Here is a 14583-nt window from a genome sequence, read left to right on the forward strand (position 1 = left end):
GGTCAAAAACGCATGCGTTTTTGGACGGACTGCTTAAAAACAGACCAAAACCTGGTTCAAAACGCCATGTGTGGCATCACCCTCAGGTCCCTGAAATGCACACATGTGAGGTGATAAGATCATTAGGAAAGCATTCTTCATAGTGGGTATGTCCCCAAAGGGACACTCTAAGTTCCCTTTGGGGATAATAAAGTTCAGTTTGAGAAACTCGGGCGGATTCCCACGTGGCGTTCTTGGCGCATTTTTGAAAAGCAGCCAATAAATGCATTTAAAATCACATGGGAATCCGCCCTCAGGCTGCGTTCACACAATGCGTTGCATCAGGTTTTTTTGTTGCGTTTTTGACGCATTCCAAAGGCTTGAATCGCGATCACATGCTGAGGTTACATTGCGTTTTGATCAAGGCTTAAGCCTTTTGAATACGTCAAAAACTCAGCAAAAAACGTGACGCAACGTGATCATGTAAAAGCGGCCTGAGGTTTGGTCAAGGAAGTTCTTGAAGGGAACGTTTTTTTGGGCCAAACTTGCTTGTGGGAAAGAAGTTCTAGGCTTCGTTCCCATGTCGCGATTGTGTTGCGTTGTGAAGGCAATCGCCGCACGAGAACACAGCCCGAGATGGATTTTCATGAGAAATAGGGATTGTTCTCATGTGATAGAACAGTAACTTCTGAAGTCTTTCCTACTTTTAGCACAAGGACGTAAAAGTTTTAGGTCTGGTGTAAGCGCTCGCACAGACATGAGGATTGTAGCACTGAGTGATAATGACACATTTATTCTACCCGGCCGCAGATTCACTTTTGTTCTACTCTGCCGCAGATTCACTTGTCAGACTGACAAGTGCTGTTTGCAAAGCTGCTGTGAACAAGGGGTGTGTACGGAGCGATTGCCTCACACACCCTCCTGGAGTAGGAAGTGACTGCACACTGGGAATGTCCGCTTGCCAACAAAGCCAGTGGCACTGTGACCAGCTGTGATCACTCACACCCTGCCAGGGGCTGGTGGCAGCCCTACACTAACTGATGCCAACTTTCTATGAACTGCCAATCAATTTGCCCCTTAAGGGAAAATGGGCAACAAGGAATCAATGGCTTCGCTACTTGAGAACTCCACATTGGGAGACGTTCCTGGAAATAGCTCAGGCATCACCAGCACATGGAATAATCCACATCAGGTGAGTGACAACCTAAAGAAATCTGTCGTACACATTATACTATCAATATACTACTGTCCCAAATTGTCTGCATATGTGTGTACTGATTTGTTACATAATATTCTACATTTTGGTTGCAAACTTTTTAGTGTTCATTTGTATTGTAACGCCTGCGCTCACATCGCTACCAATGCTGAAAATATGTACTTTACCACTTTAGTCCAATGTACGCATCCATTCTTTCCTCTGGTTTATGACAATGCTGAAAATATAATATTTTCTGTGTTAAAGGCCATGGGAAGGCCCTACTGAAATAAATGATAAGACCAAAAATGATTATATGTCTAACTTTAAGAAAGAACCTGCATGATGTGGAATACAGGGCACATGAGGGAAGATAACCTGCACAAAGGGCTTCCTGGGACTTGTAGTCTGTGCACAGCTGAATAGCCACAGGTTGCAGGGGCCTATAAGAGATGCTCAGATGAAGGGCTATGCACAGCGCACAAGAAAGTCATTGTTAAAGTGGCGCTTTCTCCTGTAGTTCCATTCATTATTATTTTTAAGCCTGTTTCCTATACATTGTACATTGTGTCGGCAGTGACGGGGTTAAGGAGTAGACAATAGACATTTGTCAGATGTCCTCTTTATAACCAGTGCTCAGGGCTAAATTCATTTCCATGATATCTGGAGGCGCACAATAGCTCATTGTTGTGCAGATGGGGGCCTGCCCTCTCACAGTGGTCTTAGGTTTATGACAACACAAATTGTATTTAATCTGATGTTGAAACTAAGATTAACCACAGTCTGTGAAGGGGATGAGTAACTCTACATACACTGGAGATACATGCAGCTAGGTTTTCAGGTCTCAGAAAAAGATAAGAGCAGGGGCGTAACTAGAGGGGTAGCAGCTATAATGGTTGCTTTGAGGCCCACGGTTTCAAGGGGCCCTGGCATCTGGGATATTGGGAATGTATATTCCCATATGTGATGTGTATATGCTGTTTGGCTGTGTTTGGTACTCTTTGTATGTGTGTATATGCTGTATGCATCTATTTATGGTGGGTATATACTGTATGTATGTATATGGTGTGCATATGTTGTATGTAAATACAGTACAGGCGGTCCCCTACTTAAGAACACTCGACTTACATACGACCCCTAGTTACAAACGGACCTCTGGATATTGGTAATTTATTGCACTTTAGTCCTAGGATACAATAATCAGCTATAACAGTTATGATGTCTGTAATGAAGCTTTAGTGTTAATCCTGATTCTTATGACAACCCAACATTTTTAAAATCCAATTGTCACAGAGACCAAAAAAGTTCTGGTTGGGTTAACAATGCTAAAATATACAGTTCCGACTTACATACAAATTCAACTTAAGAACAAACCTACAGACCCTATCTTGTATGTAACCCGGGGACTGCCTGTATATAAATGTGTAAAAAAGTGTGTATTGTAATGTGTGGTAGTTTACAGATGGGTATGTATATTTTTTAGGGGAAATCTACCACTTGTTTTCATGCATTGGGAACCAAACATGCCTTGATAATGCTGCAGCCACACTGATGCAAGAACATATCCCTGAGCTGAGTGTTTTTGATAAAAAACAATTATAAAATTCAGGATCTTGGGAAAGCTGGGTGCAGACTGGCTGCCGTACATAAAAGAGCTGTCTGAACTGTACAGACAAGACAAATCAACCTGAGCTGACTCGTACACAGCAGCCTGGGAATGGTGCAGCGATTGATTACTTCTGCCTGCCAGATTTAAACGTCAGGTCTGCTAATCTCTAGTCACAGGTTGTGTAACCTTTTCATTGTAACTGGAGAATACCAAAAAAGTGTCCTCAAATAAAAAGGGACTGTGATCCCTTGTTTACAGCCAGACGATCATTGACAGGGGAGCGATGCTTACATGGTGATGACAATAGAAATAATACTGCCCGAAATGTAAACTCGGACCGGTAAAGGGCCTGCTCCAATCTCTACAGAGTCCTCGGAATTCCTAGAAAGAAATGGTTACGAGTGTTAGCCACTGAAATGACCGTCTAGCACATGGGACCATTTCACATTTGAGGCCTTATAAAAATGAGGGTGTACACCATTAATAACAAAATCAACTAATGTAAAAAATATATATATTTTTTTAAATTATTTTAATTTAAGCATAAAATACAACCCACACAAATGCATACAAACCGGATAGGACCCACACACTGTAAACGCCTAGTCAAATGACATAAAATCTAAGGGGCATGAAAAAGAGTATTTACCCAGGAAAATTCTGCATATGCCACCTGAAAAATGAAATCTTGTCACATGCATGAAAATGTGTTATAGTGAAAAATGCATTTATATTACAGTATTGTTGCTGCACTGCAGAGATCTCATCACCGATTACAGCATAGCCCCTGCCATCTGCTCTGAGTTACTGCTGTAGTAGGCTGCTGGGCAAATACTACATCAGGTACTCAGGGGGCAAGGGTTGTGCTATGTTTAGTGAAGAGATTGTACCCGTGCCCCAAGTCCAGCTACAATCCTAGAATGCAAATGCACACACATAAAGGTATAGTTACACATATCTCCACGAACAATACCCAAAACATAGGGCTACTTTGTATGGTCAAAACTGCTAGTAGGTGCTAACTGTTAATTGGCTATATTACCCCAAATCTAATACTCAACTATTGAGACTCCCCCTGAAGGTTACTAGAAATGTAATTACTTACAAATCATAAGGTCTTACTCCCAGTATGCCCAACAAGAGGACTAACATTGCTTCTGTACTCCTAAATTATACCTTAGTAACGTAATATAATATTAGTAACATACACCTGCTGTGCGGGAACTGGACCTTCGGATCATAATCCGGTGCAAAAAAAGAAGCTGCTGACCCAGTGATGTAGCTATAGGGGGTGCACATGTAGCATTCACTTCTGTCCTAGTGCCGCAGGGGACTAATATTCTCTTGGTTGACGTAAAATACATGACTATTATTAAATTGGGACGTGGAGGCTGTGAAGGATTAGTCATTGGCTCCAGTAGCTGGAGGTCCTGCCTCCGGCCTCCAGAGCAGATTTACTAATGTTGTTCCACCAGTTTTCTTGGTTGTTAAAAAAAATCATTTTTAAAAAGCCCCTGTTTTAGTGGAGTCAGATGCTAGGGGACCCAAAATTGATACTATACTATTGTCTTATGTCATAATTTGCCACATCTTTGTACCACACTAAGGAGTAAAAAGAGCAAGAAGGTGAGATATCAAAGTTTTCTCACTCTTCTCCGAAAAGTAACACCACCAGGTTAGTCCTGACTTTCACTATTTGTACAGTGTGCTAGTTTTAGGCAGGGCAGGTTGTCCAGCCCCATAAAACTGTTAACTAGCATTAAAGAAACTCTACCATCAGAATCCAACATGATAAACCAGAGGCACTTACACATAGATCCAGGCACCATGACTGTGGATGAAAATCAACTTTAAAATATATGCTAATGAGTCTGAAGGGATCAGGTGGCTGTTTCCAGTGCCCTTCCATGATGTCTTTTCACAAGTTGTCACAATGAGCAGTCTCCCCTCCCCCTGCGCTTCCTGCTGCCGCTAGATTACACAGGCGGTAATCGAAACGGTTAATACTTGCGATCGGTGGGTGTTTTTGCGGCAATAACTACAAACCCCACCACTGTATGAAGAGGGCTCACACCATAAGCCGTACATGTACGGTTCAGAGCGTGAAGGGGTTAAAGGACATCTACTAAGAGGTGAAGGATTGTAAACCAAGTACACTTACATACTGGTGTGTGCAGAATCCACTCTTCTTTAAAGGGCATCTACTACCAGGATAAAAGACTGTATGCAAATGACTCTATGGGACTCCAGGCTCCATTAACACCTATGGTGCCCTGAGCCCCTCAGGTTCATTTGCATATAGTCCTTTAAGCTGCCCTTAAGGCTTCCTATGATCTTGCTTTTAAGGGAAAAAATGCTTTAAAAATTATGCAAATTAGCCTAAGGGGTTGCAGGCTCCATTAACACCTATGGAGCCCCTTATGTTTATTTGCATAATTAAAAGCCTTATTATTTTGTTGATCAGATAAAGCACCGGCGGTCAGACCGCATGCACTTTATCTGATTATTTCCTAGCCCTCTATACTTCATTTTTAGCAACTCTGCTTTGAAACATTGTCACCTGGACCTGATTAAGGGAACAGTGCGTCCCCGAAACGCATGGTCAGTATATGTGTCTAATGCAGCTCGTCATTGCCCACAGTGGTGAACATAGAGGGACGGTTATGCCACTACATGTCATAATATTAAGTCATTACTGGAGAGAAGGAAACAGACTGCCAGGAGACCCAGGAAGCATTGGCACAGGATTAGGAAAATGGGTTTCTGCTATTTTGTTTATATAATAAATAAAAATTAATTAGACAAGAAAACCCTTTAATAAATTTCCTTCCTTCTCTTTTTCCTTTTCCATGGTGAACAATTATCATTCTACTTTGAATGAACAAAATCATAACATTCTGAACAAATTGACAAGTAGCCGACTTCCTGGCAGATGGGCCTCATCCTTACGTATACGAGTGGTTTATTCAATATCCTGCAGTGTAATACAACCTGCCTGGCAGGAGATTAAAATGTAAACCTTGATCCAATTCATATTTGTCATTGTAAAGTTTCCAACACAACCAGGAACTGCTGCAGTCAAAGGCGCTTCCTGTATTTCTGGTTCTGTGTCTCATAGAAACACAATCCTAATGTCATTTGAAAGATGAGATTTTTTATCTTTAATATGATACCAAAAGCATGTTTCTAGGTATTGTACAACCAAAGATGCTAAAAAGATGCTCTAAACGTGGCCCTTCTTAGCTGGTAATATAACAATTATATACTGTAGATTATTAAGACGGTGAGTCCCTTTTAAAGCCCATGTGCTCTAGAAAAATATGGTATGTAACTTTTCATCGTGTGTCACAATATACATCGTACTTACATTAAATATTGGGGGCTGGCTGGTTCACTGGCTGGCAGGCCATTTTGGCTATGTAATATGAAATATGTGCGGGCCCCAAACGGCAAAGTTTGGTTTCGTACAGAACTTTGTCGGTTTGAGTCTCCTGGGCACTCCCCCATATCCCCATAAATAAATTTTATGGGGATACTCCCTGGCATTAGAGGGGCATATCGTGCTCAATAATAATAATCTTTTTTTATATAGCGCCATCATATTCTGTAACACTTCGCAAATCATAGGTGACATATACAGATATAATATTATATTACAGAGTACAGTCATATGGAACAATAGGAGTGAGGGTGCTGGTCACAGGAGCTTACAGTCTATGAGGATGAGGGGGTGACACAAGAGCTTACAGTCTATCAGGATGAGGGGGGTGACACAAGAGCTTACAGTCTATGAGAATGAAGGGGTGACACAAGAGCTTACAGTCTGAGGATGAGGGGGCCCCAAGAGCTTACAGTCTATGAGGGTGAGGGGGTGACACAAGAGCTTACAGTCTATGAGGATGAGGAGGTGACACAAGAGCTTATAGTCTATGAGGATGAGGGGGTGACACAGGAGCTTACACTCAATGAGGATGAGGGGGTGACACAAGAGCTTACAGTCTATGAGGGTGAGGGGGTGACACAAGAGATTACAGTTTATGAGGATGAGGGGGTGCTAAGAGCTTATAGTCTATGAGGATGAGGGGGTGACACAAGAGCTTACAGTCTATGAGGATGAGGGGGTGACACAAGAGATTACAGTTTATGAGGATGAGGGGGTGCTAAGAGCTTATAGTCTATGAGGATGAGGGGGTGACACAAGAGCTTACAGTCTATGAGGATGAGGAGGTGACACAAGAGCTTACAGTCTATGAGGATGAGGGGGTGCTAAGAGCTTACAGTCTATGGGGATGAGGGGGTGACACAAGAGCTTACAGTCTATGAGGATGAGGGGGTGACACAAGGGCTTACAGTCTATGAGGATGAGGAGGTGACTCTTAATGTCATGTGACCAGGGTGATGTCATCTAAGGTCCTTTTGCCAGTTATGTATGCAACGTCCACACCATATATGTATCTGATCACATGATATCACAGCAGCCTCCATGGAATTCTACTTCTCCCCATTGCCTCGTGGAGGAATGCTGTGATTGCATGTGATCAGATACATACATGAGGTAGGCATTGCAAATTTAACCGAACCTTAGATGACATCACTCTGGTCACCTGACATTAAGTGCTCAATTATGTACCCAGGTTCTAAACAGGATTTTGAAGTTTAGACCCAAACTTTAGTGAGTCCATTTATCTCTGGATACAGTTTTTTTTGTTCCCAATGTTTTTATGACTTTTGTGTTTGCTGGGGTACTAATAAAGACATTATTATTTTAATATAGCTTGTCTATGTATATTCCATGTTCTCTTTTCTTTTTGCTGTGTGTATCATTGCAGACACCTTTGATAACTCTTTAGTGGACCATTGTAGCCTGGGGATAAAGTTTTGTAAATGTCTGTTTGTAACTAGGGGTCATCTGTAATGCGGTTGTACATAATTTGGGGACTGCCTGTATATAGTATAGAATTGTTTTCCCATTCATTGGATTCACTACCAATAACTGAAATGCACTTTAAAGCACTGCCCCCCCAGTATTCCCGACCACTCCTATGGATAATTATATTATGTTCACAATCGACTAATGCCCACATCTCTGTGATCCAATTATCAGTAATGGAATAATGACAAAGTGAAACATTAGGAAAGTGAGTGGTTACACTACAAGAGGGACACTGACCAGATGAGGCGTCTGCTGACCAAAAATCTGATAGTTTTGCCTCTGTGACAGAACACATCAGGATAATTGTCAAGTGGAACTTGCAGATCCCCACTCGGGCATCGGGCACTTTAATGGGATTTCACGATTTTTTTGATGAATTTCTTTTTAATGTTTATGATGATGTGACCATGTATTTTCTTGGTTTTGGTTGATCATCTCATATATAAAGACCCTTTAGTCAATGAGGGATCTCAAAGTCTCACTGCTTATTAAAGGACACCTGTCAAAAAAAGGAATAACTGCACATACTAATGAAAAACTGTCTGTAGCCCGCCTTCATTTATCACATTGTCAAATCATAGCTGTAGCGGAACATGGCAAGAAGCTTTGTGGCGGTCTGATCGCTGTCCAGCGGTCCGGCGTATCGATGAGGGGGAGGTCCAGGCACTCCTCTCTCTTCTGTTTCTTCGCCCCTCCCACACTAGATACTAGCAGTGACTATAGCGTGTGCAACACCCCTGCCAACGCATAGGCATACTGGTAGTTGTGAATAGCGCCCTCCCCATGTCCGGAGCTGTTAGGGAGACTGATCATCTTTCCAGGAGGTCTCTAAGAACTGGAGAACTTAGTGATTGCAACTGTAGCCACTACCTGGTAAGGCAAGTGTTAACACTGAAATGTTACTGTCCAATGATGTTCTTATAAAGCTAGCTGGAAGCTGAGTGGAGGAGTGCTACCACCTGACCCAGAGAGTATATAAACCCCTGGTTGGCGGGAGCACGTGGTCAGACCACATGGTCTGAGGTCTTAGTCTTAAGCTACATTCACACTACCGTATGGAGGACGTATATACGGCCGGCGTATATACGGCCGATATACGTCCTCCATAGATGACAATGGGCGCACAGCGCCCTACAGGAGCGGTACGGTACAGCACACGTTCGGTACCATAACGCTCCGTCCCCTCGAAAAAGATATCACATGTCCTATCTTTTCCCGTATTACGGCACCGTGCGCCATGTATCTCTAAGGAGAGGGGCGGGGGGTGAGCTGCCCTCACCTCCTCCTCGTCTCCCCGTGCACTGCCGTTGCCCGCTACGGTACGGGCGGGCAACGGCAGTGTGAATGTAGCCTTAGACTGCAGAGTCTAGTCAGAGTGAGCACAACACGTGAGTGCTGACACAGCCAGTGTCCTAATACCAGGAATCACAGGTGCCTCAGGCCCCTGCCTAGCGCCCAGGGAAAGTCTGGAGACTTAAGCCCAGAGCCGAGATCCATCACCCGGACTCCGCTCCATTTCTACCAGCCCAGCCTGAATCTTCTACCATCTTCTAATGTTCCTGTGGACCAACTCTCCATGACTCTTCCATCTTGCCAAATCTGCTGATAAAGTTGCTGTTAATCGTTTGGCCGTTGCCTGCTGTTAAAGAACTGTAAGTTGATTTGCACAACGTTGCCTCCATCTGATACGGCTACTCACCAGCACGGGCTTCTCCATCCATCACCCAGGAACTCCTACAGACATCTCAGGGGTTGCTCCATGGAGAAACCACTGCATCAGTCTCTCCCTCCATATTTCTTGCACACACCATCTGTTGGAGACCTGCCAGGCTGTAGGACAGCCCTCCGTTCCCCATACCAAGCACCCTGAAATCAGCACGTCCTAGGCCTCTCTATTCAGCCTCTCCGGTATTCTGGGCCCCGGCTGTCTCCAGGCCCACAAGAAAAGGCAATACATTAGTATGTGCAGCCAGTCCTTTTTATTGAGCTGACAGGTGTCCTTTAGAATACCCATCATGTCCAAATGGAGCAAAAATCCTAGAATCTGACCTCTTGACCCTTCACACATCTAGAACACTCTCCCATAGATAGCAATGACCATCCTCTAACCACTGTTTTGCGTCTATGGTCCATAGATCTGCTGTAGAGCGGATCTCTAAATTCAGTTTACAGCAGCTAATGCAAGATGGCTGCCCACCAGGGTTTGACAAAAAGGGGGGTAACTTTGTTCTATTTTTGGGGGTGTCAGATTATTTTGACTTTGTGATTTCTGATACTCTTCTATAAAATTCTAAAAGATTCCTTTATGTGCTCATTGTAGTAAAGGAAAGCTGTACAAAACTGTAGCTGCTGATACTAGGGAGCTGCTAGGGAGCTGTTTCCTTTAGTACGAGATGTTAAAGTGTTTTATTGACCTGATGGGTCCTCTTTAAAGGAAATCTACCCTTTGTTTTCATGCATTGTGAATCAAACATACTTTGAGAATGCTGTAGCTACACTGATGCATAAACATAGCTTGTTTAATCCCTAAACTGAACTGAAAAAACAATTATAAAATATGATAATGAGACCCTGTGACCACCGGGGTGCGCTGCTCTTACGCTAATTATGCACTGCTCTAGCCATGTCCTGCCCAGCATAAGCCAAGAATAGTCATCACTCTGTTGTCCATGACAGACAGAAGTAATCAATCGCTGCACTGTCCACCAGCTACTGTGTATGAGTCATCCAGCTCAGGTTGATTACTCCTGTCTGGACAGTTCAGGCAGCTCCTGTGAATGTGGAAGTAATGAGTTTTTGTACGGCAGCCAGCCTGCACCCAGCTTTCCCAAGGTCCTAAATGATATAATTGATTTTTGACTCTTGTCATTTTCACTTCAATTTGGAGAAGATTTCAAATAAGAGGCATTTCTAAGAAAGGATATTTCAAGACTGACATAGGCCCTGGGCTGCATTAATATTATAGCCCCTACATTTCTGGAATTCACTTCCTACATATGCTACTAGAATCAAGCTTTTTTGGGTGAATGGAGGATGTGTCCCTTCTGTCTGCTTTCAATCTACAGTTTCAGGGCCTTTTGAGGACCTTCAAAGGCCCTGAAATGGCTCTTGTGTACATTTTTATTGAGAGCCGAAAGAAATGGACAAGAATTTCATGGGTGAAAGCTTTTCACAGAATAAAATTTGGTTGGTGGTTTAGGTGGTCAAGGGCCCCCGAGAAGGCTTGGGCCTCCACCTACTTTATAATCAACCAATGGGGCTACTAGTTACTGGGGTATCTGGGATGTGAACAGGTTGTAGACTGACTATACTCTATAAAATGTTGGACAGAAATAGCCTATTGTAGTGATGATTTTTACACAAGAAAATTAAAGTAGGGCACTGCCTTTTTTTGATGTGATGTTCATGGGATTACAAATGCAATTTTTACTATAGAACAAAGCGAATAGCATAAGGAGTGGATTCACACTTGAGGGTCTTCATTGAAATTGAAATTTCCCTTTTTTCTTTCTTTGATGTAAATTGAAGGAACTACGTTCCAATTTACCTAATTACATGAAATGCATCTCTTTCATTTGGGATACATAGTAATTTAGTGGTCTAGAAAGGGTTTATAAGTTACTGACCCAGATGTTTTAGCTTTGATGGTGTTGATGCTTTCTGAATATGGTCTCATAGGAGTCATCTCTTACTACATCTCATCTCTAAGGCTACATTCACACGACCGTATGGGGGACGTATACGTCCCCCATACACTTCTATGGGCGCACGGCACCCTACGGGAGCGGTACGGTGCAGCACACGTGCGGCACCGTACCGTTCCGTACCCGGGAAAAAGATAGGACCTGTCCTATCTTTTCCCGTAATACGGGGCCGTGTGCCATAGGTCGCTATGGAGAGGGGCGGGGGTGAGCTGCGCTCACCTCCTCCTCCTCTCCCCGTACACTGCCGTTGCCCGCTACGGTACGGTACGGGCGGGCAACGGCAGTGTGAATATAGCCTTACTCTTACACCTTTATCTTCTGTGGTGTTGTACACTGCAGATTAATAGGGGGTGAATATAAGTTCATCCACCTTTTGTAGGAATACAGGCATATGCTGGCTTGAGTTATCATCCATCAAAAGTAAATGGGGGCCTCCCAACTCAATTTCGAGAAAGCAAAGTTAAAACTGTGGAACTTCAAGTTCCCTAAGTGTTGCAGAAATTTTTTTGTAACCCTGGCCTATGCCTTCCCACAATTCTGTCTCTGAGCTCCTTGGGCAGTTCCTTAGTTCTCATGATTCTCATGAGCTGTGAGGTCTTATATAGACTGGTGTGTGCCTTTCCTAATCAAGTTCAGTACGTTTCATTTGACATAGCTGGATTCCAATATAGGAGTAGAACCATCTCAAGCAGGATAAGAAAATGAACTGTAAAATTTGAGCGTCACAGCAAAGGGTCTGAATACTTATCACTATATGATATTGCAGTTTTTCTTGTTTAATAAATTGGCAAAAATATCTACATTTTTGTTTTTTTTATGTCAAGATGAGGATCAGAGTATACATAAATGTGCAAACGACACAGATCTTGCCAATTGGCTGTAATGAAACAAAGAGTAAAACATTTAAAGGGGTCTGATTACTATTCATACCAACTGTCCATACAGCATATTCGCAGATACAACGTATACATACATGCAGTATATGCACACCATATATACATACACACACTACCTTATGCATCCATGCAGCATATACAAAGACATATGCAGCATACACACATATAGAGCATATACACATCAACTAATACTGACATACAGCATACACACACATATACAGTATACACATACCCCCTGACACTGTGTGCCCCAAAGCAGTTGCTATGGCTGCTACCTCTGTAGTTACTCCGCTGGCCACCAGGTGTCTGGTTGTGGTGCATTTCTCTTTCTTCATTAAAGGAAACCTACCATTTAGAATGGCAGGGGCAAGCTGTAAGTACCGAGCACCAGCTCAGGGTGAGCTGGTGCCGGTACTTACTTTTGTTAGTGTTATAAACCGCGGTATTGCGGTTTTAACACTTTTTAAACTTTAGAGCAGAAGGGGCTTTGGCGCTGCGCGCGCAACGTCTCCGCTATTTCCTATGTAGGTGCGCGCACGATACCGCGGTTTATAACACTAACGAAAGTAAGTACTGGTACCAGCTCACCCCGAGCTGGTGCTCGGTACTTACAGCTTACCCCTGCCATTCTAAGTGGTAGGTTTCCTTTAAGAACACATGCCTGCTTTCACGGGTGCTCCCACAACCTACATCTTGGGTCGCATGCACAACCGTGCTCTCCACCGGTCCCCAGCAGCCTAACTTACCTGTCCTTGCCCCTGCTCTGGCTCTGGTGGTCTGGCGCACAAGCCCTAGGAGGCTGCCGAAGAATTAAAGGGCCAGTGCACCATTGATTGGGGCTGGCCATTACTGGAATCTATGATAAGCTGGCCTCTTCCTTCACACCCCGCCAAATCTTTGTGCCTTGTGCCTCAGAGAAAGCTGTTCCTTATGCCTAGCACTTGTGTTGAAAATTCCCGTTGTGACCCCGGTTCCGTCCCTGCTACGCTGCTTTGCTGCAAGCCCTGACCTCCTGCTTTGCCTTTGACGTTAATCCTGTAGTGCTTGTCTGGACCTCCTGCCTGTCCCTGACCACGGTTCTGCCTCACAACTCTATACCTCATCTTGGCCGCCACCGCAGACAAAGTTGTGCAATGGAGCGACTGGGTGGTACCACAGCAAGTCCAACCCACTTTGTAGCGGGCTCTGGTGAAAACCGGGTACCACTTAGACTCCGCTCCCAGGTGTTGGTTTTTCTCCAGTGGGTCCACTACCCCTGAATCCTCACACATGCATAGCTCATCCAAGTATGCATGTGTATAAGAGGGTCAGACAGAGTAACTGCTGGAAGGACTTTATGCTCTTGATCAAATAATTGAGGGGACTACGAAATTGCCAAGCTTGTTAGATATAGCTAAGTGGTCTTGGTTCTATGGAGGGTAATAATTTTTTCTATGATGGTCCTAATGCAGAGCCAAATAAAATACATAATGTAAGTGCACCTCAACATAGGAAGTCTATTGTTACTTGTTACCTTTCACGTTTATGAAAGTTAACAATGAGTAGGTATGTGTTAATGTGAGGCCAATATATATATATACACACACACCGTATTTTTCGGCTATAAGGCGCACAAAAAATCCTTTAATATTCTCAGAAATCAAAGGTGTGCCTTATACTCCAGTGCGCATTATATATGAACTGTACTTACAGACAACAGCTGCCTTGAACTGTGCACAGGTCTGCCATCTGCTGGTCATTCATCCTTATAATCCAGTGCGCCTTATATATGAACCTAGACATTTTAACAGGCATTTAAAATATATATATATATATATATATATATATATATATATTACACTATACAGGTGGTTCCCGGGTTACATACAATTTACAGTAGGTTCTTCTGATTGTACTACACACAATGTTGGCACAAAGATGAGTTGGTGACGGGTTGGTGCAGTATTATTTAGTTTTCGCTGGTCCACCAGATAACATCGGCACTTTGTATGTTTCGGGTCACTCCTCTTACCCGCTCTCCGCATTGTTAACCTACCCAATAAGATCTTCTCTCTACTTTTTGTTTGCCTTTTGCTGACTTTGTTTTCAGTATTGGCCATTTTTTAGAAGTAAAAGTCATTTTGTACACAAATCTTCAAACTATTTTCTCTTGGGGTAAAACTGAGTGTTGCATTTTTTTTATGTCTTTTTTTTATGGAAACTGTATAGAAATTCCTCAAAATAGATTTTCCCAGTGGTTTTCCGATTTTTATTTTTTTTTTTTTTGC

General features: G+C 43.1%; 1 protein-coding gene across 1 annotated transcript in view; it reads left to right on the plus strand.

Moving 5' to 3' along the window:
• Positions 1 to 655: 655 nt before the first annotated feature.
• The window catches only part of NIPAL2 (NIPA like domain containing 2), a 77803-nt gene continuing 63875 nt past the window's right edge, over positions 656 to 14583 (plus strand). The window contains exon 1 of the mRNA XM_072151510.1: positions 656 to 1171. Coding sequence (XP_072007611.1) covers positions 1067 to 1171 — 105 coding nt within the window. The 5' untranslated portion in view covers positions 656 to 1066. The remainder of the gene's footprint in view (positions 1172 to 14583) is intronic.

This window comes from Engystomops pustulosus, chromosome 5 (genome assembly GCF_040894005.1).
Source record: "Engystomops pustulosus chromosome 5, aEngPut4.maternal, whole genome shotgun sequence".
NCBI classification, from domain to species: Eukaryota; Metazoa; Chordata; class Amphibia; order Anura; family Leptodactylidae; genus Engystomops; species Engystomops pustulosus.